The following is a 23,888-nucleotide window of genomic DNA, read 5'->3' as shown; positions in this document are numbered from 1 at the left end:
CACTAACTTGTCAGCAAAGAATCTGAAAGCATGGCTCTTAAATTGGATACGTGACAAAAAACCTAAACAATATGAACCAGGGAACTATCAGAAGTGCAAGTGATAGCTCCATCTTGTTCTTTTTGAAGTCACCAACAGCAGAGATAAGCCACCACTAAGAGACTTGAAAAATCATAGAATCACAGAATGGTTTGAGTTGGAAGGGACTTTGAAGATCATTTAGTTCCAACCCCCTGCCATGGGCAGGGACACCTTCCACTAGACCAGGTTGCTCCAAGCCCCATCCAACCTGGCCTTGAGCACTGCCAGGGAGGGGGCAGCCACAGCTTCCCTGGGCAACCTGTGCCAGTGTCTCACCACCCTCACAGTAAAGAACTTCTTCCTAATGTCTAATCTCAATCTCCCATCTTTCAGTTTGAAACTGTTAACCCCTCATCCTATCACTACCCTTCCTGATCAAGAGTCCCTCCCCACCTTTCCTGCAGCCCCCTTTCAGCACTGGAAGGCCACTCTAAGGTCTCCCCAGAGCCTTCTCGTCTCCGGGATGAACAACCCCAATTCTCTCAGCCTGGCCTCACAGGGGAGGTGCTCCAGCCCCCTGATCATCTCTGTGGCCTCCTCTGGACCTGCTCAAGCAGGTCTGTGTCTTTCTTATGCTGGGGGCCACAGAGCTCACCACAGTACTTCAGGTGGGGTCTCACCAGAGAATAGAGAGGGGCAATCACCTCCCTTGACCTGCTGGCCACGCTGCTTTTGATGCAGCCCAGGATGACATTGGCTTTCTGGGCTGTGAGTGCCCATTGCTGGCTCATGTTCAGTTTTTCATCCACCAGCACCCCCAAGCCCTTCTCCTCAGGGCTGCTCTCAATCCAGTCATCACCCAGCCTGTATTTGTGCTTGGAGTTGCCCCGACCCACGTGCAGGACCTTGCGCTTGGCCTTGTTGAATCTCACAAGGTTCGCACGGGCCCACCTCTCCAGCCCATCCAGGTCCTTCTGGATGGCCTCCCTTCCCTCCAGCGTGATGACTGCATGACTCCGCTTGATGTCATCAGCAAAGCTGATAAGGGTGCACTCAATGTCACTGTCCATGTCGCTGACAAAGATGCTAAATAGCACCACCGGTCACAATACTGATCCTGAGGAACACCACTCATCACTGGTCTCCACTTGAACATGGAGCTGTTGACCATGACTCTGAGTGTGACCATCTAGACTGATCCAAAATCCCAAGTCGTTGCAAGTTAAATAATTTTATCTTTATTTCTGTGACTTTAGAGATAGAAGAACACAGCAGGACAATTCTTTTTAGTGGCTGAAGAGCCTGGAAATAATGCCAAGCACAGACAGACACTGATTGTAGCTGTAACAGTGCTTTAATGCTGAACTTTTAGAGGGTTCAGTTATCTCCCTCCAAAACAAAAAATAACTCATTTTTTCCACTTTATTATCTTTCTTCCTCAAATCTTTAATTATCTTTACCACTGAAGCAAAGAACACACAAAATGTAAAAGATAGCTCCTGCTGTATTCAATACCAGTCATACCTTTACTGGCGAGACTGTTGCCTTCACAGGTCTTTCCTCTGGTTTGTCTAACAGAGAGGTTACTGGCTTAGAACTGCAAAGAGAAAGCATGTAACAACTTCAGTAAACATGACATCACTTGAAGCCTTTTTGAAAAAGGCAAAATAAAGATTCATTTATACATACTTGAATATAACCTCTTGGTGCTAAAGTTTTAAATTTAGCCTGTTTCCATCAGATTTAGAAGCAAATCTCCTTTCCATAGCAAAGGGATATTCTTACTGCTTTGTTTCCTTGCAATAATTTATTTGCTTGTTAAAGAATTCAATACAACTTCTACTTGGCATGACAGAAACCACATTTTTAATATCTTTTGAGACTTTTGAGCAAGCTTTATGTAAATATAGCCACTTTCCAATCAGTGTTGCTGTCTCCATTTTTGTCCTACATTTATACTTCTAGGACTGAGATCAAAGCGGAGAAAAGTGCCAAAATCTGGTAAACAACAGTTTTGCAAAGTGTCCAAAGTCAGAAAAATCAGAGGAACCCCATCACCACTATAGCAAAGATGTGACATGCCTCAGACGACAGCACATTCCCTCAGAGGTACAGCTATAAGCTGTTCTTTCAATTAAGATCTAAAAAAAAAAAAAGATCTATGGTTTGATAGCATAAGTGAAGTAAGTTATTACTTGTGGGGTCTTGACTAAGTACAGCCCAGGTAAGGAGAAATTAAAACAGCTAGAAGAGACAGCTTCTACATTATATCAAGAAATACTTCATCCATTTGCAAAATAAAACAAGGTTTTTTTTTCCCAAAACAATCAGATATTTATAATTTGAGTTTATCTAAACATCTCAGATATGGAAAAACATTTGTTTTTTGAAGGTGGAAGTTAGATATGGTTTTAAATATGGTCTTCATATAACAACCACTTTCAGTATCTTAATTTTATAAAGAAAATGCTGGCATTAACCAACTTACATGTTTATGATTTGGGGGATGGGGAAAACAGTACAAGGAAGGAAAAATTAATATTCTCCAGGTAGGAAACACGGTCTCAGGCTAGAAAGGAAAGCAACTCCTATGTTTTTTTCAATATACATGTACAAGGAGATTCCAATACTGAATATTTCTTTGGTCAGTGATCTTTGGTATGGGTGAAAAGACCTTCAGATATTGATTGGCAAGTAGCAGAGCCATGAGACAACACTTTTGAGGGCAGATGTGGTATCTCAGGACAAGAAAACAACTCCCAGCTCTCAAGAAGTTCAGTTTCAAACAGAAGCTGCCTCCTCCCATGGACAAAGATCTCCCCAGTCATGTAACTGGCAACAGCCTGTCCTGCTGAGGAAAGAAACACTTTCCTATCTTCTCCAGGTGCTGTACATTTAACCTTGAAGTTTAGGAGAAAAGTCTGGAAGCCACCCTTGAAAGGCTACTGGCCTCTGGCCTGCTAAGTGTGCCCGAGAAGTGACATCACTTCCATCTTACAAAGGGAAAAACATCACTATGGAGAAAATAAGATGACACAGTAATGAGCGGCCTGAATATAAGACTAGGGAAAAAAAAACAGTTGTAATCCGAGCTACAAACTTCTTTATCTCTTCTTTGCTCTTCTGGTTGAGCACTGCATAGTGATTCAAAGTTAAGGATCTCGTAATGGAAACTATCTCATGGGTGAAAAAATAAACTGTTCTTATATTTCAACACGAACAGCCACAGCCTCTTACGTGCACACACCAGGCATAACAGGTTATTATTGTTCTGTTCATTCTTCTCTGATCCTAAATAATAATTAAAAAAATCTAGTTCTCAAAGAGGTCAATATTGCAACCTTTACTTTCTTTTCAAAAATATTTCACATTATAGTTTTTAACCTTAGTTCTAATACTCTTTTTTTTTTTAAGTATGGAAATACATATATTTAAAGAAACTTTGTTCTGTTGAACTTTGTGTTCTTGTTTTTATAAAGCACTTGAGTTTGTGTTTTTGTTTTTAAGAGCACCTCTGTGCTCCTGCACTTTGTGTCTCATCTACACCACCTACTAACCAACAGGACAAATATGATTTTTGTTTGGGTTTGGTTGGTTGGTTTTTTTTAAGGTTTAGGTCATGAATACTTCAACCCTTCCCTCATTTTAAACAAGGAAAGTACTGTAATGTACCCTGGGCTGCAAGAAGCCCGTAAGACATTCTTTGGTCTGCAGTTTTTACAGCTGGGGAGGTAACTTTAAGTCTCATTGAACACTTGCATAATCCCTCAATATTTTAATGCAATACTACTTCTGACTTACCTTAGAATAATTAAAGAGTTTTTAATTTGGCATTACACACTGGAAACCCTGCTCTAAAGAAAACAAAGTAGAGGAAAAAAAAACACATCCAGGATCCTATAACTAAGTTTCACAATAAAGGGTCTGAAAATGAGTTTATCCTCAACTCATACAGACTGGAAAACTGAACAAACAGTTCCCACATATGCTGCATTCACAAGGCCAATTTAAGAGAGTGTATGAAGCCAAACTGATAAATAAACCCAGATTAAAAACACTTCTGCACTGAAATTCAGCAAAACAAAGTTCCACACAGACTGGATAGGAACCAAGAGCCAACAGGGCAAAGGCAGGAGCAAAGCTGGAGAAAGGGGTTATAGATTTGAAGGCATTGTCAATACAGTCTACTCAGAAAGGGCCTCCCATTCCAAAAAATAAGCTTTCCTGGTCTCATCCTGAAGGGCAGAGAATCTGGTGTGAGTAAAACTAGTGTGATTTAATGGTACTCCAGAAAAATATCTTTATCTAGGTATCCCAGCACCCGTTTTATTCTAGAAAATAGAAAAGTTAGGAGGGTTTTACAAATTAGAGCTTTTGTGCAAATTTTCACCTTGCAGAGCTCTAGGACCCACACTTGTATCTGTTCAATGTAGGCTGAGAATATTTTCTAGCCTAGGGAAGAAAACAACCTACAAAACTTAATTTGAAAGATAAAACCCCTTTAAAATCGCCCTTTCTTGAGATTCAGCATATAGACAGATGGTATCACTGAACAGAGGTAATATTGACAGTCTGAGTCACCCTATGAAAAGTCATTCTGTGCAAGGTTACGCCTTCAAAGATACTTCACACACCTGGCCTGTAAAGGCTCTGGTATGCAAGAGAAATACCACAGTGATATAACGCCCAAGGAAAAAAAAAATCATCCATAGCTTCACTACTGAATTTAGGTATTTGGGGTGTAGGGATAAAGATCAATATGCTAATTTTAAGAATATAGTTGTGGGCTGATTTCTGGTCCACCTAATACAGCAGCACCCTGACTCAACAGCAGTTGAACTGGCCCCAGGGCTGGATTTGACCCTCAGCAGTTTACAAACAGACCTATCAGAAATTAACTTTCTTCACATTCAGTAAAAATCAGGGGGTTTTATTTAAGAACAGGATCCAGAACAAAAAACGTCTGGGTAATTTGTCATCATAGATCTCCTGGTCTCAATCCTCAGGTTAGCAGTTGTTCAGTTTATGCAAAGCCTGCAAGCCAGTGCTGGCCTCAAGCCTATTCTTAAAGGAAGAAGGAGGGGGAAAAAAATCCCAAACCCTAAACCCCACAACTCCCACAAACCTACCCTTAAAGTATCACTTTAAAATGTTTTAAAAGTCCAAGTGCTCGAACCACATATAGCATTTGGACACTAGAAGCTGTGAACTCACTTTACGCAGTCCCAAGCTCCCGATACTCTTTCATCCTCTTAGCTCTAGCCATGCTAAAACTACTGCATTGCAAGAGGAAGAGTCAATTAATTCCTTGTGGCTCTGCTGTTCTAACAGCCAAATTAAATGTTTGTGGTGTCTAGGCTTTCCCTTCCCACCGCAACTGGTGGTGACATTGCTTTCCCAGCATTGTGTTTCCCTTTGACTCCTGATCAGCTGCTGCCATTAGAGACAGGCCCACAGCCATGTCAGACCAGTTTCTTTCAAAGTCCAGTATCAAGAGAAGAGAAAGGAAGAGTATTTTAAAAACATGACACCTCCTGCAATTTCCCACATGCAATGATGTGTAGACTGATCTCAGCCATAGTGAAACAAATCCATACTGAAACCATAAGCAATGAATTGCACAGTCCTGCCGTGTTTACTTGCTTCAGCTTTCGACATTTCAGAAGCAAATCGTCTGAGACACCTAATCAAGTATTTATGCAAAGTAAATGCAAGTAAGCATCCAGCCTGCATAAGTCACTTCCCAAGCTCCACTTCCAATTGTCTCATAAATTCTGGGCTGTATGAGCTTGCTTTAGAGGGAAGATCTTGAGCTACTGGTGAGAGTATGAGCACACATGCACAAGGCATACAGGCTGCTTACTTTCTGGCACAATTTGAAGCAAAGGGCAGGAAAGGGCCCTGGATAATAATTATCAAGTTTTGCATAGCTGTAACCTGGAATAAGTCATCAAATCACCCCAAAAGCCCACTATCAAGCCAGTCATATTCCAAACAATTGCCTAAGTGTTCTTAAACCTCATTATGTTATATATTTTTGAAGAGGCTGCTCTGGCAGTTTATGAAATGTATCACTCTATCAGTCACAGACAATTTATGAAGTTGTAATGTTACGAACAACATTATAGGGCTTCAACTTCTTTTAAAGTATCATCATCTTTTCCTGATGTGTAAGATGCTATGCAAAATATTCCAAAACATATATTAAACAGCAGCATGTCTTGGGCCCTCTGTAAAGAAATAACTCCATCAAAATTCGTGATGGTAAAAGCCACCTGTAAAAAACCTACATTCAGTAACAACTAACTGTCAGCGTTATCAGCCAACTTGGGGGGGAGTGGGGGGTGGGGGGTGCAGGGTGGAGCGAAGATCTTTCTTGTGATAAGCAACCTCTATCACCCTTACTGTACAACTTCATTTTTTGGGAAGTCTACAACAAAGCAGTTTATTTGACCTTTTTCAGCACAATTTCAGATGTGGTTGACACAAATACTCCTTTGAGTTCACTGATAATGACACATAAAGGGTAAGATAGACCAGCAACGCAAGCCAGAGCTGTTAAGACTTACACCAACCTTTGGTGCCGTTCATCATGAACGTGCGTGCCCAGTTTGCAGACCACGAAAGTGAAAGATTCAACTGCTACTAGATACTGTACAAATGCATAGTAGGAGACAAGCCTTGCTGCAAAGAAAAAAAGATGACGTACAGAGAAGGACTTAGAAGACAGATAAGAGAATCAAAGGTTACAGAGCTGATCAACGGCACAACCAGAAGTAAAACAGGCACCCTAAGAAGTAACTCTGGCTCCTACCTCACTCTTCACTGAAAGGACAAACAATAGCTACCTGTGTTAAACCCTGGGTCTTGGTGCCTCAATGGTGTTGAGGCAATCTGGACATTTAAAGACATTTCATTTCCACCTGCTGCCACCCCAGCTAAGAGATCAGCACTTTCCTTTTCAAAAGCAGGGTTTTGAAAGCTTTTCACACAGCCAATGAATTACATGTAAGTATTTTAAGGAGAAGACATGTCTGTCTCTCTCAGAAATCAGCTCGGTATTTCAAAGCAAAAGGGAGTTGTTCGGGATGTTTACAGACTTGAGATACAGTGACTTCATACAAAATCCTCCGTAGTTCAGAAACAACTTATCATTCAGCTTTCCTGCAACTACTGTAGCCATTCAGGCATATCCAAGCTGACTGGCTTGCCTTACTCTGAATGGAAGACTCTCCCTTCCAGAAAGACATTTATTTTTCTTGGTAGAATCTGACTTATTTTCCTCAAGTATCCAAAGATTCTGCTTCTTTCCCCTGAAATACATTTGGTTTCCTTAAAAAGTCTCAGAGGTCTTAAAATGTGCACCCAAAAACCTGGAAAATTCTAAAGAGCAATTTCTCAGTCTCTGATTCTTTGTATGATCCAAGCTTAAGATTCAGGCTGAATCAATAGTCTGGCCTCGTTAAGTACCTGAATGAAAAGATGCAGAGGTTATTGTCGCCCTGTTACTAACTGCAGAGGATTGATCACGGCCAAACATTCTAACCAGAAAATTCTGGTCTCACTTCTGGGAGCCAGACTGAGTTGTGACACGAGGACATGTGTGGGACCATTCTGTACACCACTGACAACTTCTTCCTTGGAGAGGTAAGCCAAAGTTAACAATGCATGACTACGATTTGTCAGTCTTTCAGATGCACGGATTCCTTGGGCAAGACTGAGGAAACATTTGATGACCTTTGCAGTAAGAAGCGATATTTTGGATGGAATTTACAGCTCACATGTTTCATCATATATATACATACAAAGTGTGATTAAACAGACAGCTTACCTTGAACTAGATTTCAGTTGTTCTTCTTCTTGATGCTCCACAATGCCATGTAGCTCTGGTGGCACAAAGACTTCTTTATTAATGTTGCTTACCCAGCTGTTCTTTGCTTTGTTTGATTTGTTCTGACTCACTTCAGCTAAAACATGAAACAAAACCATTGTTGTCTCCCATATGTTCATACAGGATTTCTTAAGTAAATACAAGTATTTGCATCCAGTCCTACAGCTATTTCAAAGTCCACCATACTCCACTTATGTACAGAAGTGGGTCTAGTGTCTTCTGAAGAATGATTTTTTTTTTTAATGCTACTAGAAACATCACATACTGCTCTGAATACTTCACTCCACTACTCCAGGTATGTCTGCTTTACACCTTAAAATGATCCTAAATGGAGAAGTTTTCTACAACAACCCTGGTAAAGACTGATCTTGTCCTTTTTGCAGCTAGATAAACATTGAAAATTCAACCTCACTGTCCTGAGGAAACAAAAAAATTAAATCACAGGAAACTGAAAAATATGTTGAAATTCAGTTAAACAAGGCAATTATTCTCTTCCTACAGCAGTAAATTAGAAGTTGGTCATAACTTTCTCATTTAAGCAGGTGCCTTGTCCTTTATGGATAGAATTACCACAATATCACAAGACATTAAGAAGGTAAGTATTAAAAAACCCACCAAACAAAATGCCCCACTCATTCAGCAAATGCAAGTACTTTTGCATTTCTTTTTGGGGTGGGACAGAATCCTATTCTGATAAACCTCTTCAGAGTCCAAACATTAGTTTACATTATTTCCTCTACTGCTTTTTGTACTTCAACAGTTTAGAAATTAAAAATGTCTTTGTGTGCAAAAATAAGCAAGATTTTTACTCTCACTTTTGCTATCCGTAACTGCAAGCAAAAATATCTTGACATCTAATGAGTCATTGAAACCAAGCAATTGCACATAGTTCTGAATGTACCAGCACGCCCCTTTGTTCAAGTAGTAAGATTAGGAGTAATTAACCTTCCTTTAAGATAATATGGCTTTAAGGGCTTTCCTTTAAGCTCTAAGTTACTGTAAAATTTAGCTAGAATTTTACAGCTGATTTTTATAACCTTCAAGTCCAAACCCAGCCAAAAATCACAAACGTACCACACTAGCCGCTTAAGAATTTTTGCATTGTTTTCCATTTCAGGCCTTTTTTTTGTTAACTTAAAATCCCCAAACCATCACACAGTAACCTCAAACTGACTAAACTGCTATTATCCAAACTTATCTCCGGGAATATAGGAATTGAGAAAGTGTAACACTGCAGGATTAGACCAAAGACTAAATGTAGTTACAAAACCTATGGAAAGTAGCAAGCTGTAGCCCACTCACAGTATTGAGAGAAGTACCCAACTTGCTTCACTAGCACACAGTAAAATCCCTTAATTCAACTTAAAAGAATAAAGATTGCAAATTTCAGTACAATCTGGTGAGAATAGTAAGAGCCTTGCCCTTCTAGTTCTACAAAATCCTTTTGACTTAGAGGAGACTAAGAAGGGATGGAGGTCAATTTCTTTTTAAAAAAAAAAAAATCACTTTCTGTAAAAAGAATGACAAAATAGACCAGGATTTTTCAGATTAGAAAGTCAGATGCTGAGAGATTTATAATAGAAGTCTATAAAATCCTGCATGCTATATATTTTTGTGAATATAATCAACTGTTAACTTCCTCGCCCAGGGATAACGTTAATGGTGATCAGTTCAAAACCAGAAAAGGAAACGGTCACTTCTTACGTGGAAAAACATTTTAAAAAGCCCTCAGACAGGACATGGTAAAAGTTAGAGGCATGGCTTTAAAAAACTTCTTGCACAAATTAATGGAGAAAAAAATAATCCAGAAATATCTCCTCTATTTCAAAAAAGTCTCAGGTGCAATTGGCTGCAGTCTGGTCCCAATCCTGGAGCTGCCAGGCACTCTCAGAGGTAGGGTGGTGGGGAGACGAGCTTTTGGTCTGGTCCAGTAAAGCAGCTCTTCTGTTCTACTCTTTTGTTTTGTTTCTCTCAAAAAAACCCACTGTCTTTACTTCTGATGTTAAACACAACGCATTATCTTCCCACATTCTGATTTATTTTTAAATAAGTTTCAGAATATAGTATTTATTATCAAGTGAGCACCAAGCTTGTCAACATTACTTAGCTTACACACAACATATTACTACCTATCTTTACTACTAAATTAATGTCTGCAACTGTTACCTGGCACATGAACACAGCTGGCTTTAACAAACATTTCTAACAGATCATTTGAGGGCACCCACCATGATGTGGGGGGTGGCGGGTGCATTTAAAAGTAACACGGACATAGGATGCCAGCTCTAGCCACCAGAGCTCCCAGCACATATATTTCAGCAGTTGTAACCACTAGCTCTAGCTTATGGCCCCCTACCATTGCAAATCAACTTAAAGTACCTTTTCTCTCCTTAAAAATAAATAAAAAAATAAATAAATAAAAAAATTACACCTCAGAGTCTCAAACTGAGCATCCAAAATCTTGGAAGTCTATACTAAAGAGCAACTTCTTCAGTCTCTGATTCTTTGCATGTTCCAGGGTAGTTTACAGGGCCTTAAAAATGGAAATGAGAATGCAGTCCAGGAGTGCAGAGGGCTCTCAGTCCTACATATAAACACAAGTCAGTCCCTCGTTTTAGCACTCATCGAACACAATTCTCACTTTAATATCTAGCACCGGGGAGAGGAAAGCTTACACTGTAAACCACATGGGAAATCTCTTTTTTGCATCATTTTCTTCTTTTAGAGATACCAATATTCTTCTCACATTTCACAGGCAACAGCATCTGAGGTTCGCTAAGTAAGAGTCAGCCTTTCCAAAACAAGATGTAAATCAAATGCTTACCAAGAGTGGCAGGCTTCCGTCGCATGGAAGCTCTAATAATATCTGCTCCGTGTATCTTATCTCTGTGCCTCTTTGACTTTGCTTCATAAAACCACTGCCCGCTCATATTCTTTAGTTGAACATCATCTTTAACTTTTTCTGGCAAATGCCTGGGGAAAAAGAAAAAAGAATAAATGAAATACACAATCTACTCACCTGTGTGAACAGAATGAGAGTCAGAATTTTTTGGTTTTGGGGAGGGAGGGTTGTGTTTTGTTTGGGTTTTTTTAACACTGTCTCAGCATGCCAGTTCCATCTTCTGTTACTGTGTTATTTAATGTTATTCTCATTTAATTATGAAGGATGACAATGAGCTGCAGAGGGAAGAACCTCAGCCCTGCAACCCTCAGAACATCAGCTGAAGCAACTCTTAAAAAAAATGCTTTGTTATGATAAATTCTCAAGCAGAGACAGCTCTGGAGAAGCCTCCAGTAACTGCAGATCTTGACTTCTTGCCTCCAAAGGCCAGTTTCCAAGGTTAAAATTGAAATAAGCCAGCAGGGCAGCATAAGAAGTCTGTGCCAAAATTAAGTCCATGGCTGTTTTAGGGCTCAGAAGGTGCCTTTTCAGGCTGTTCATATGGCATTCCTTTTACACACACATTCCAAAAGCGCACTGGAAAGATGGTGCCATTTTTTCCACAGGTTACACAAAAATCCTTATATGAATACATTGAGGTACAAAGGAAGACAACATCACATGGAAGAAGCAACAAAATAAGCTTGTGCAGTTTATTAATCTACATGTATCCATTGCATGAACTGCAGCCATTTTAAATACTGTGAAGAAAATTTTTAATAATTTGATTTCAGGCTTCAGAGTCACCCTGCTTTTATGAAGCATACTTTAACAGAATCGGGAGTTGCTGTGTGCAGTTTGAGAGGTTGTTTTCTTTCCTCATTAGGCATATGTTTATATGTGGCCTGGAGACTAACCTGCAGACCAGGAAAGTTACTGCACAGATTTAAAGAGTACTTAATAAAAAAAAAGGTCAAGTCAGGCTTCATCTGTCTTCTGCATTTATGTCCTCTCCTTCAGCAAAAACCTACTAACAAAGCCCAAGGGGGAAATCAAACCAAATCAAGTCACTCGGAGACTTTAAGTCTAAATACAGTCCATGTTGCTGTGGGATGGTGCTATCTTCCACAGGCCTGATGGCCCATTATAGAATGGTTTGTGTTGGAAAGGATCTTTAAAGGTCATCTGGTCCAATCCCAAGGAGGTTCATGCCAGTTTTATATTGCTCGTGCGTTTAGAAGGAACTTCTAGTGCAATCAAGTAGCCCTGATGACAGTCCTTTTATTATAGGTTGTAGACTTGACTGTCAAGTACAGACATCATTCAGAGCGAAGGATAGACACTGAGCCAGCCCCAACCCCCCCACTAAGACAGGTCATTCTCACCTATCACTTAATCTCTCCTTCATCCTTGTATGGCCAGAAATGAAAAGGCTTATTCGAATGCACAAGCTATATTAGAATCTGAATACCTAAAACTTCTTTTTGCAAATACTGTCAACAGTCAGTCCCTCCTAGGTGTGTAAATAACTTCTGAATGAGCTACACACAGTTGAGGCTGCCAGGAGTTGAGGTCACTATGGGCATTTTTAATGCCAAGATTCAACAGTCCATAGCATTACTGGGCCATTTAAAATTTGGCCCTCCTTCTTGCTTGTAACTCCCTGCTTCTCTAGGAGCCAAAATATGCACTTCTCATGCTGCAGGTCTTCCAAGTTGGAGCAGGAACACAGCAGTAGCTTCCCTCTGTCCTCAAGCAAACATATTATTCTGGTACGAGCCAACTCCTCATTGCTCAGCCAGTTTATGAACACAGCCAGCAGGAATACTAGAAAAATGGAATATAAGAACTTTTTTTTTTTTTTTTTTTTTTTTTTTTTTTACACAGATGACTGCTTCTCCCTTTCACCTTCTTTCCCCTGTGCTATTTGTCTCCTCACAACAGATGCTCCTTAGGGCTAGGGATTGGCTTTTCAGCTATTTGTACAGCCCACAGGGCAGCAGAGCTCTGACCCCAGCTAGTGCTTCGGGGCAGTGCGACAACACATGCCAAGGGAGGTTCTCAGCGGGAAGGTACTGAGTCACAGGACAAGGATTCAATGCCCTCACGCTGTTTGATTCAGCCCTTGTACCCCAGACACTGCTGACTCCTTTTCCCTTTGTATTCAACCACTGAAACTAGGGTGGGGTAGGAGACCTTTACAAGTCAGTCCAGACCAAGGAACCACTGTAGAAGTGGACAGGATCCCAGGCCTCTCAGCTCTGTCAGCCCGTTACCTGCTTGTTGGAGTCTGATCTGCGACCAATTAACAGAAGCAGGACAGAGGTATGGATTTGGCATGGCATGAATGTCAGGCACCTTGCTCCCGCCCCTGCTTGCTGCCTATGGAAGTCAGTGTACCTTAACTCCACCAGCTCAACGGGCCTTCTGGACTGTAAACGTGCTCTCAATTTACATAGTACCTCCTTTACAAATGACCTGTCTGGCTGATAGGACTTGTATGGTAAGAAGCGACAGAAGCTCACAGCAGCCGACTTACAAACTACTTTTGCCTTCTCTTCTCACCTCGGTTGCACTTGAGCTTTGTTAGCTTGGCTTACTCACATCTCCAAGAGAAGTATGTCACCTCTCAGTCCCACCTCTTGAGGAACTAAGAGAAACATTAATATCAAAGATATTCCCAGTCATTCCCCAGCCACAAATAAAAAAGTAGGTTTCTGTTATCAGAAAGACAGTTAGTGCTAGGTCTTGAGAGGGGAAAAAGCTTAAGAAGCCTGTGTTCACCAACACATCATAGACTTGTTGCAAAAAGAGCTGCTGAGGTTACAAAGGGGAATTTTTACGATGCTGCTTGAATTCTCAAGCTCTTCTGTGAGCCAGCCTTAGCAGTAATACCATACTGCTTGCACTGGGTGGGCCTGTTTTGCTGCTAGGCATTAGATTTAGACCGTGGTTTACCTTGAAAGGGATCATGGAGCAATCAGACTGCAGTCATGGTTTTCCACTGCTACATGTGCCTCCCAGCACACCACGCCAGGATTAGAACCAACAGTTGATTCTCCCCCAGCTCCCTAGTCAATAGAAAGGCTAACCAAGTTGTCTTTACATTATTTTCCTCTTGGTGACCAAAGAACTAGTAGGCATTTAGATTTAGATTCAGATTGCAGGCTCCGTTGCCAAGTTTGCAATTAAGAGAAAATGCAATAACAGCTTTACATACGATGTAAGCATGTATTCTGGAGGCCCTCTGTGGTCTGTTAAAATGCCAGTTAGCCTACGTTGCAGTTTCCAGAGTGAAACAGCCTAAAGTTATAATAAAGCTAGTGCCTGTTTCTTCTATAGGAACAGTAAACTCAAGAAAATGAAGGCACATAGTTAAAAAGAATTAATTTTAAAATCCTCTTTTAAAAAAAGCTTGAGTTCATTACTTAATATGATTTTTCCACTATGCCTAGGTGAAACATTTTTGATGGCAAAATGACAGATTTTTCACCCCACTGGGGCATTAAATACATGCAGAATTACACTGGATGGGTGTACAAAGCAACTTTCCAGCACTCTGCAGGCAAACAGAAAAATCCATGCATTAATTGGGTTGTTTCTCCCCACCTCCACAGCATCTGATAGTGGGCTACATCACATGGTACCACTGTCAGGCAGGAAATCTGCTCTGATGTAATCAGTCCCTGTCAACCTTCCTATCAGCAAATCCAGACTCGTTTATCTTATGCTTTGTAGGCTAGTGTAATAGCTCATTGCATGTCAGGGTAAAGTGATAATAAACTGTTTCTTTTTTTGAACAACAGTATCAAGCAGGACATACCTGACTCAAACTGTTCAGCTACACCTCCTCAGTGTCTCTTAATTCCTTCCCCTGCATGCCCCCTTACTCACAGTCCATATTAAAAACCACCACAGAACTTGCCAGATGTGACAATTGACGTCTTAACTTCTTTTATTGCCTTATTCCTCAATCGACAGCTTAAACTGAGACTCTGTGTGGTGCCAGCACATTCTGGGACTTCTTGTGACAAAACTAAGCAGCATTTAAATCGGGGTCTATGTTTGACCCAAAGAGACAGATTCATTAGGTCTCACATCCCCTATTCTGAACGTATGGAAAAAGCACCCCAGTGACCCACGGCAAAATAAAGGCTTTTTTAAAGCCCGATACCACCACCTTACCTACAAATTCACTTCCAAAACCTCCCAATACCAAATGAGTGAAGAAGGTGGAAGGAGAGAGACTTCTAAGGAATTTATCCTCAATTCTATCTGCTGCAAGCATAACAACAAACCCCAACCAACAAAAAGATGACAAATTATTTAGGTTCTGGGTCACCTTCCAAACACAGACAAGACAAACTTTTTGTAGTATCACTCATGCAAGAACAGGAGCGAAAGGCTATTAGACCAGGCATTATAAGTGTCAGACTTGCTGATTAGACTTTTTTTTTTCTTCTTTAAGAGTAGGAAACAGCCATAAAAGGTTTACAAGGCAAAAGGAGTAATTGTTTAAACATTCCACTTTGCTTGAGCATGCCTCTTTAATCTGCACATATCTAGATAAGGTGTAGGAAAAAAAAGTCTGTTCAGGCATTTGTTAGAGAACTACACCCAAAGCTTTTGTAATCAGCACTCCCGAGTTGGGAATATGGATTATTCCTTTTACATGGTAGCTGAATACACATGACTTTTACAAAACCAGTTACTAGTTGACTGGTTTAAATAAAGCAATATAATTTTAAACTGGCTGAGGGTTATACTAGGAAGAATAAAGCAAACCAATGGGGTTATGCAACCTTCCCGCATCCTTGTCATCATGATACCTCATCAGCAACACCTCTTTAATTCTTGTCTTCGGGGTCCCTTTCGATAGTGAGGTTTTGGGTAGGTAGAAGTAGGTGGAGATATGAGAAAAAAGCAGTCCAGTTCTGTTTGTAGTCTTGCATGTTCTTCCATTTTACGCCTATTCAGAAGTCTGGGTCCGTTAGGTCTACTAACAATACCCGAATGAACTAATCTCAGCTTTTGGATCCTTGGAGAACTAACTGGGCCGTAGCCAGCACAAGTCTTGGTGACTAACAAGACAAACTGACATGTATGCTGAAGTCAGAGGGGAAGACAGACACATCCAGGCCTGGAGCATTAGAATGAATGAGTTACATGCTTGTAGGTGTGAGACAAGTCAACTGATTTTGGAGAGGAAGAAGTGAAAGCAGGCAGCTCTGTTGCCCACTGAAATATGGTCTCTACCAGAATCTGGAACCAAAATTATGATTCTAACTTCTGTGCTGGGCAAGTGTCTGTGAAACACACTGACCAGATTAAGCCTGCTACACATCATTCCTCTCCTAGAAGACGGCCACACATGGGGTGTCAGACTGGCACATTGTCCCCATATTTCATTTAAAGCATGTATACACTCTACACTGAAGAAGGAGTCCTTCATTTTTATTTGCTTTTCTGCTATGTCACCTGCAGTTAGCACTCAGGCTTATTCTTCTAGCAGCAGTTGCACTGCCAAGTTTGAAGTAAGCTTCATTTTACAAGTAGTATCTTATAAAGCATGTTATTAGATACTCCCTTGGTAGGCACATAGAACATATAAATACGTTTAGACATTTCTTACTATATGGAAGCTTAACTTTATTCCATTCAGGAAATCTGTAGCAAGACTGTTGAGGTTACAGAGTACAGGAGGCAAGAATCTTTCAAGGTCTGTCAGCCTTCACAGTTTCTATCAGCTTCCACTTGTTTCATTTCTGTAACAGCCTTCCACTGTTTAGTTTGTCTGCTTGTTTTAGAGGATTTGCACAGAGGCTCCCCAATGGTCTCCCCTCCCTCTTCTTACACAACCCAAGTAAACTTGCCATGGAAAAAAAAAAAAGCCACAGCCAACCAACCACCTTCACAACGAAGGAACAGCTGTCCTGTGACAATACACCTTTGGTATTAGCGTCAGCCTGGGCAGCACTGCAGGACAAGCTCAATCTGGGGAGGAGAGGTCACCTGAAAGTATGTGCCTTTGCTCACAGGTTCTGCTCAAATGCAGTGTTCCCAGTACTCTATGGTCTTTGAAAGTAGGCACATAAAGCATGAAAACAGCCCTGATCAAATGACAACCCACAGGACACATACAAGCAACTAACTGTAAGTGAGCAGAAGAGCCTGCATCATAGTTTTCTTCACACTACCAGCAAGGGCATCTCTAAGAAACCGATACTGTGCAAAGAACAGGTTGCATTTTAGGATTTCGGGCAAACTACAAATCAAGACTACTCTGCTCTGAAAACAAAGGCTTCAGTCTGGTACTCAATAATATAACACAGTCACAGGTACAAACATGTGACAGGTCTTACAGAAACAGTTTTTGTACTATAGGGAAAACTATATTTACTGAGGGAGTACTCTATTTAGACATTAAAAAGCCTTATTAGTATCCACTTTTTTCCCTTAAGCACACTTATACCATACAAAATAAGATGCATCCACTCTGCTTCACTAGCTGTTCCAAACAAGCATCATCCAGTCAAATAATTCATCTGTTACTAGTAGACAAGTTAGCAATCAATACTGGGAAGAAAAGGCACCAGCCCAGTTCCCAGTATAGTCCAATTCCATGTCTGTTACCAAGACCAGTAAGCAGGGTCTCTTCTTTAACCCCAGCTATCTCACCAGTTTACGATGAGATCAGGCCTGCTTTTCTTACTGACTCTTCACAAGGCGGGCTGAGAACCAGGCAGTTCACTGTTACTTTGGTCTGATGAACCTGGCAGAAACCATAAAGGATAAAGGGTGCAGAAATATATCTGGAGGATATATACCCCCTTATTTTTTGTCTGTCCACTGACAAATGGAAATTCATGCAAAAAGAGTTCGCTCTGTACAAGGCTGTTTGGGGGTTTTTGGTTGTTTGGGGGTTTTTTAAATGAATTTCTGGAGAGCAACAACCAATCTCCCCACCTAACCCACAGTCATTCTTACTTCAGTTAGCGTTGTTAAAAAGGATAAATAACGGCATGCACATTTTGCTAGAGAATAAAATTGCTCTTTCCTGAACAGTCACTCACTGTATTTGGAAAGCCACATTTGCTGCTAAGCAATGTCCATAAGGGGGAATTAATCCAGAAGACACGAACTTATCCTTTTCTGCCTGGATAGGTACACCTTACAGCTCAAAGAGGAACATTCTTATCTGGATGTCTTTAGGTACTTACCCGAGAAAACGGCAACTGTGAGTGCCACTTAAAATTTTGATTATTGCCAAATGTCTCAGAAATCCTGTCCCATTAACACATTAAAACAAGCATTTAAAAAAAAAAAATTTAACTGCTAAAGCTAAAAAAGGTAAAAAAAAACAGAGGCCAAGTTTCATTTGTTTGAAAAAACATCATTACTGAACTGACATGCTGGATTCCCTCTGTCTTTGCCAATGGAAATGCCTCTGAGCTGCTTTCATCCCATGCAGCCACTACACAAAGCCAAGCAAAGGAAGGGAAGGGAAGGATGGGCATTAGGCAAGCCTTATCATCGAGCTCCTTTGGGGGAGCACTGCAGGTTGTTCTCAGTGTGATGGAGCTCCTTCTTCAGAAGATCTGTCCAGCTAGAAAGAAATCAGTCAATTACGGGCACGAGGAAAGAGCTTACAGCACATCCCCGATTTGGCTGAAGGCAATCTCCAAGCATACACTCTCACGTCCTTGACCAACACCACATCAGACTCACTAACAAGGGAGCCCGTTACAAGTTAATCAAAGTCCCTGCTATGACCATTAGACACAGGTATACGACTTCAGAGCTAGTTATAAAAATAACATGAGCTTCAATTAATAACAATTTCTATTTCTCCTATAATATGTGAGAGCAGACTCTGTTCGACAAGAGGAGATACTAAGATCTCAGCTTGAATTTTCAGCGAAAGAGTTCAAGCCACCTAATTCTTAATTTCTTACAATACATCAACCTACAGATTTTTCTTTTTTTTATCACTAAGGGTAGAGTTAATTTGAGATTAAAAGCTTTGCTCACATTGTACGCAAGCTCCTTGTTGACACATATGTATGACCTAAAAATACAAGAATTAAATATGCCGCAAAGCGAGTTTAGGGTTTTTTAATGTGTTTTCAAAATCAGCCCCACAAGAACTGTAGGCTTTGTTTTCTTATTAGTCACACCTGCTTATTACTAGACTGATTTGAATCCACTGAGGCTTAAGGATAACATCAGCACCGTGAGAAGAACCCCAGAATCATGTAGCTAGAGGGGATGCTCTAACAGAATCTTAATATATCCTTGGGTCTAAATTTAGAGAAAGTTACTTTTATTTGTGGCATCTCTGATTGAGAGCCCAAGCAAGCTCTCAAAAAAACTCCGTGTGGATCAGAGGGGATGATGGCCAGATAAGAGACCTCCCTTGGGCACACAGAGTGCCATTCTGTTTACTGGTCTGGACAGAACGTAGAGCACATACAAACTGCTGTGCTCCTGCCTTGCTGTAAGCCTGTGTTATTTTTCCATTCATTCACAGATGCCCAAATATTTATCATGAACTAGTGCAAACAATATATATTAAGGAATCTAGAAGAAAAAGGGGTGGACAACTGGCAAAATAAACATTTTTGCAGAGATTTATCTTTAGAAAGAGTCCCTAGGTACTGTATGGCAATGAGAAAGCGATACTCCAAAATTCTGAGGTTATTAATTGGTGCCTAGTTACCTAACTACGCAGGCACCACCAAGCTGCCACAATCGTTTGAGTGGATACTGAGGACACATTTTTAAAGTTTCTAGAACATTTGAAAGAAATACTCTGGAGGCAGAATAGGAAAAATGGGTGATTCTTTTCAGAAACAAGAAGGTTAGCTTTGACACTACATCTAAGACAGCGTGTCTAAATTCTTCAATCTGTCCTTTAAACTTGAACTGGTGTCCATGTTCAAAACCATCTCTACCAAGAACCTTGCTTCTGTTAAGTGCACTTGCAAAATTATTACATCTAACAGAACAGTATTTTATGAAGATTTTAAGAAAGTATTCTGGTGATGGCCATTGAATGTCATTTTCACACTACAGTGGTAAGTCTGGTTCCCCCAATGCCAATATTCAGCTCACCCCAATACCTTAAATATATCCCATCCTAAGAAACAAAAAGCAACACAAAATCCTCCTTCCTTGTGTCTACGACACAAAGAAAACTGCTTTGAAAAGTGACTGAAGAGGATACCTGTCAAAGCTGACCAGAATCAAAAAACCATCTACACTGGGGTTTCAACAGCCACGTGCTCCCACAGAACATTATGGGAAAGGTTAAGGGTACGTAGCACCAGCAGAATCAGACCCCTGAAGCTTTCTCCTCTTTTTGCAATACCACACCAGTGTATATTTTAAAGGGGTTTGGCACACAGCGGTCACCACCCACCACACAAAGGACTCCACATCAGAATTTCCCCTATCATTAGCCTCCTGCAGTTTACACAGCGAGCAAACAATCCCAAGCACAGCCCGCAACAGCATTGCCAGGAGGTTCAGCTGGGAAGGGCCGAGGGCCACAGTAGGGAACCCTGTCACAAAGGCGACCACAACAGCTTTCTCCCTCAGACACGCTGGTGCCAGGGGCCAGTCACTCCACCACAGAGTAGTCACCCAACCACAACCCAGAACTTTACAGACAGATATATTTCTGTTCCACATTACTGTCTCCAGAAACAGCAAAAAACCTGTGTTAATTCTGAACTACACAACTGTAGGAAGAGTTGGGGCTATGCTGAAGCTACTGCCAGGAAATTCACGTATGTGCACAATACCCGAAAACCAGCCAGAGCAGGGTATATCAGAGATTCCTGGACAGGAATGAGGACAACAACAACAACAAAATAAAGAAGTCAGCAGTATGCTGAAAAACAGCTTCTCGACAAGCATCTTGACAAGCTGTCACTCAGCTCTTCCATTTTATACTGTTTTCCCCATCCCAACAGCACTGCCATTCAGGGGTTAGCAGCAGCTGCTGGGGTAACGAAGCAGAGAGGCATCTTCTTGCACTAGGAATAAAAAAGGATGCAATGTCTTCCATCACATCCTCTTGTCATCTGAGCTTTCTTCATCGCCCTTTTGCCTATGAGAAGAAAACATCAATACCCCCTTTCCTTTGGGACAGACATCAGCAGAGGTGGAAGAGGAAGCAGCCAAAGCATCGCCGTTCCTAAAACTATGACCCCAATTCAGACCAACACAAGAGGAGCTGCAGGAGGGGGCACACACCTGTTACAGCACTCAGCAAACCAAGAATTAAAGCAGCCTGCCGAAGGAGGCTGCGTGGGCCAGTCTAAGCAGCACAGTTTTACTACAGATAAGCAAGATTAGCTGTTAGTGAAGGGACTCCATCAGATGATTTGTAAAATTCCCCTAGGAAGTTGCTCAAAGAGGATTTTGTCATGTTAGCAGTTCGTCCACACTCCAGGAACATGACACAGATTATTAGAACACTCTTCAAACCTCAGAATTTCTTCTAGAGGGAAAGAGACAACATTAAGACTTCCATTATATACACATACAAACAAACTTTGTCAGGGTGTGATGTTTGTATGATTACATTCGATTCCAGCTCTTGGAATCTTCCAGGTATGCAAGACACTAGAATTCTGACTAAAATATTTTATCTCCTTGGCTGGAGATACAATTCAGGTAGTCTTTTAGTATAGAATGTATGAAATGCAAGCTCCATGTGCCACATCGATGCAGAAAAATCCGTTTCAGATGTAAGCTTTCGGCCTCTCAGAAGTTATAATATTCAGAAACCAGAAGAGACATTTTATTGTAGAAACAAACATGCTGATTACAGGCTGCTACAACCTGCAGTCCCTTGCATTTTCCACCACACCCTCTTGAACTAGAATTACAAATAACAAAAGTGAAGTTACACAGACAAAAATACTTGTCGACAGGGCTTTCAGACCACAACTGAGAGTGGCTTTTTTGATTCTCTGTTCCAGGAAGGGTTCCTTTCCCCAGATACTGTTTTCGAACTCACATCTACAATTACTTTCCCTGAGCACTTTCAGACATGGCACTGATGTACCATTCCGAGACTAAAGCCAGTGTTTTTCTACCTACAGTAAAGAAAACAAAATGCCCATTCTGTTACAGCAAAGTCAGCTTTCTGCTTTTTGAAAAAAAAACCAAAAAACAAACCTACATGGTGAAAACACCTCCTCAGGTTGCATTAAAATGGGGGGGGGTGGGCGGGGGGTGGTGTGGAATTTGGAACATTGGCTGTAATGATTTTACCTTCAGCCTTCAGTGAAGCAAATTCCTTGAGAGGAGAAGGTTTTTAACCAGGAGAAGCCACTGGCTTGCCCTCTACTGCTCTTACACTGGAAAGAGCAAGCAAAATAACTCAACAACATGCTGACCACATGCTGACCAAATGACCTCAAGGCTGCACAAGCAAAATGAGCACTGCTCTTGGGGCAAGTGGCAGGCTGCTGCTTCATTTGCAGGGTAGGGTGTGCCTGCACAGAGGGCATTCATCCAAAGATACTCCTCAGCAGAAGAGAAGTATCACAGATGCATCATGGTTAGAATAATTTCAAAACATTTAAATAGGAAATACATGTCTTCATGAGGAACATCACGATGAAAAAGAACCCTAGAGAAGATTACTGAATCAAGGAGAGAAAAGCCTGCCTTAGCAGAGACTTGTAAACATCTATTTGTGTTACAGAGCTTTGACCTTTCGGCATCTAAGGCTCCGTTTTTCATTATTTGGCTACTTGTCATTGTGTGTAACCTGTAACGGATACTTTCCTTCACACTGAAAAAAAAAAAAAAGTCTTACTAAAATCCTCATTCTTGAGCAGGAGCTATCTATATTAGCTGAAACCATTATTCGATTGCTATTTATACCTGTGTAATGGCTTTCTTAAAGTCGTCTGGGCAATGCTGCTTCGCATGCACTTCTATTCATGGCAGTTACCCTGATAGTAGCTCTAGGAAAACCTCCCAGCACACAACACACTCCAGAATTAACACCACGTTACTCCATCTGTGACACCACAAAGAAAACAGGGAGCAATTTTCTGCTTTAGCCACAGATCGCAAGGACTGCTCTTGGCAATGGAGCACAGTGCTGGTACCTCCTGCGGACTGCAGCTCCAATGCTCTGCATATTTGAGGAATAACTTCATCATTCAGACATATCGCTGACTACATCCATACCGACTTTTTTTGTTGTTTGGGGCATTAGTGCTCCTTTGAATCAAATCCCCCCCACTTATTCTGCTTTAGTTCTGTTAGCAGAGGTTTTAGATACTTGCAAATTGAATCCTTTCCCAAGGAAAGCAAGCTAGATTCACAGCAGGGGTGCCTGGTCCCTCAGGGAAATGTCAGGCTCCAAATCAACAGTTAGTCTTTTGGCCAGGGATGAATCATTTGCGTGGCAGCAGCATTTCATCCAGAAACTGTGCTAAATCTAGTGCAGAGTAAAAATCTCCAACCCACATATACGGTGGAATTATGGGGCCCACAGCAATAACTGTTTTTATCTCTTCCCATGCTCCAAGTAACTCAGTATATGAACAGTGTAGGTCTTCTCAGGACAACCCAGGGTGCTAGATCCCTACCTGACTCTCTCTTCTTCAGCTCTTTTAAGCTCTGCGTCCCGTTGCAGCACCTTCATTATTGCTTCTTGTTCCTCCTCTGTTAGGAAGCTTAGGTCAATCATCTTGTGTGTGTAGGGGCTGGTGAAGCGTCCAGGAAGATCTTAAATCCTGCTGAGGAGGAGAGTCTTGTAGTCCACTTTAAAGGTATGGGAGAAGAGAAGCCTTTTTCAGCAGGCACTGAGAAAGCTGGACCAGGTTACAGTCAGTGGTTTAAAGACCCCCAAATGTTGCTTTCTTGCAGAAGAGTAACTGCATGCTTCCCTAGATGAGAGACTCTTGGGAAAGGGTTGCATTCCTGCTTGCCATCATAATGATGCCTTCTCAGCTTGTCCTCTCTGCTCTGCTTCCTGGAGTAACAGTTCAGTGACCCAGCATACCCAGTGTTCAAGAACAAACAAAACATCCCCTAAAAGAGAGACAAGGAAGAACAAGCTGT

General features: G+C 41.2%; 1 protein-coding gene across 2 annotated transcripts in view; it reads right to left on the bottom strand.

The window, feature by feature from the left end:
* Positions 1–23,518, bottom strand: part of SYTL2 (synaptotagmin like 2) — a 45,655-nt gene extending 22,137 nt beyond the window's left edge. For both annotated transcript variants that reach the window (XM_086481679.1, XM_009948942.2), the window contains exons 1-4: positions 23,414–23,518; positions 10,737–10,885; positions 7,853–7,988; positions 1,546–1,618 (exon numbers count right to left, since the gene is read on the bottom strand). In XM_086481679.1, coding sequence (XP_086337805.1) covers positions 1,546–1,618; positions 7,853–7,988; positions 10,737–10,885; positions 23,414–23,514 — 459 coding nt within the window. In that variant the 5' untranslated portion in view covers positions 23,515–23,518. The remainder of the gene's footprint in view (positions 1–1,545; positions 1,619–7,852; positions 7,989–10,736; positions 10,886–23,413) is intronic.
* Between the last annotated feature and the right edge of the window lie 370 nt (positions 23,519–23,888).

Source organism: Leptosomus discolor, chromosome 1 (assembly GCF_034619465.1).
Source record: "Leptosomus discolor isolate bLepDis1 chromosome 1, bLepDis1.hap2, whole genome shotgun sequence".
NCBI lineage: Eukaryota > Metazoa > Chordata > Aves > Leptosomiformes > Leptosomidae > Leptosomus > Leptosomus discolor.
This window is presented reverse-complemented; position numbering and strand designations above follow the sequence as displayed.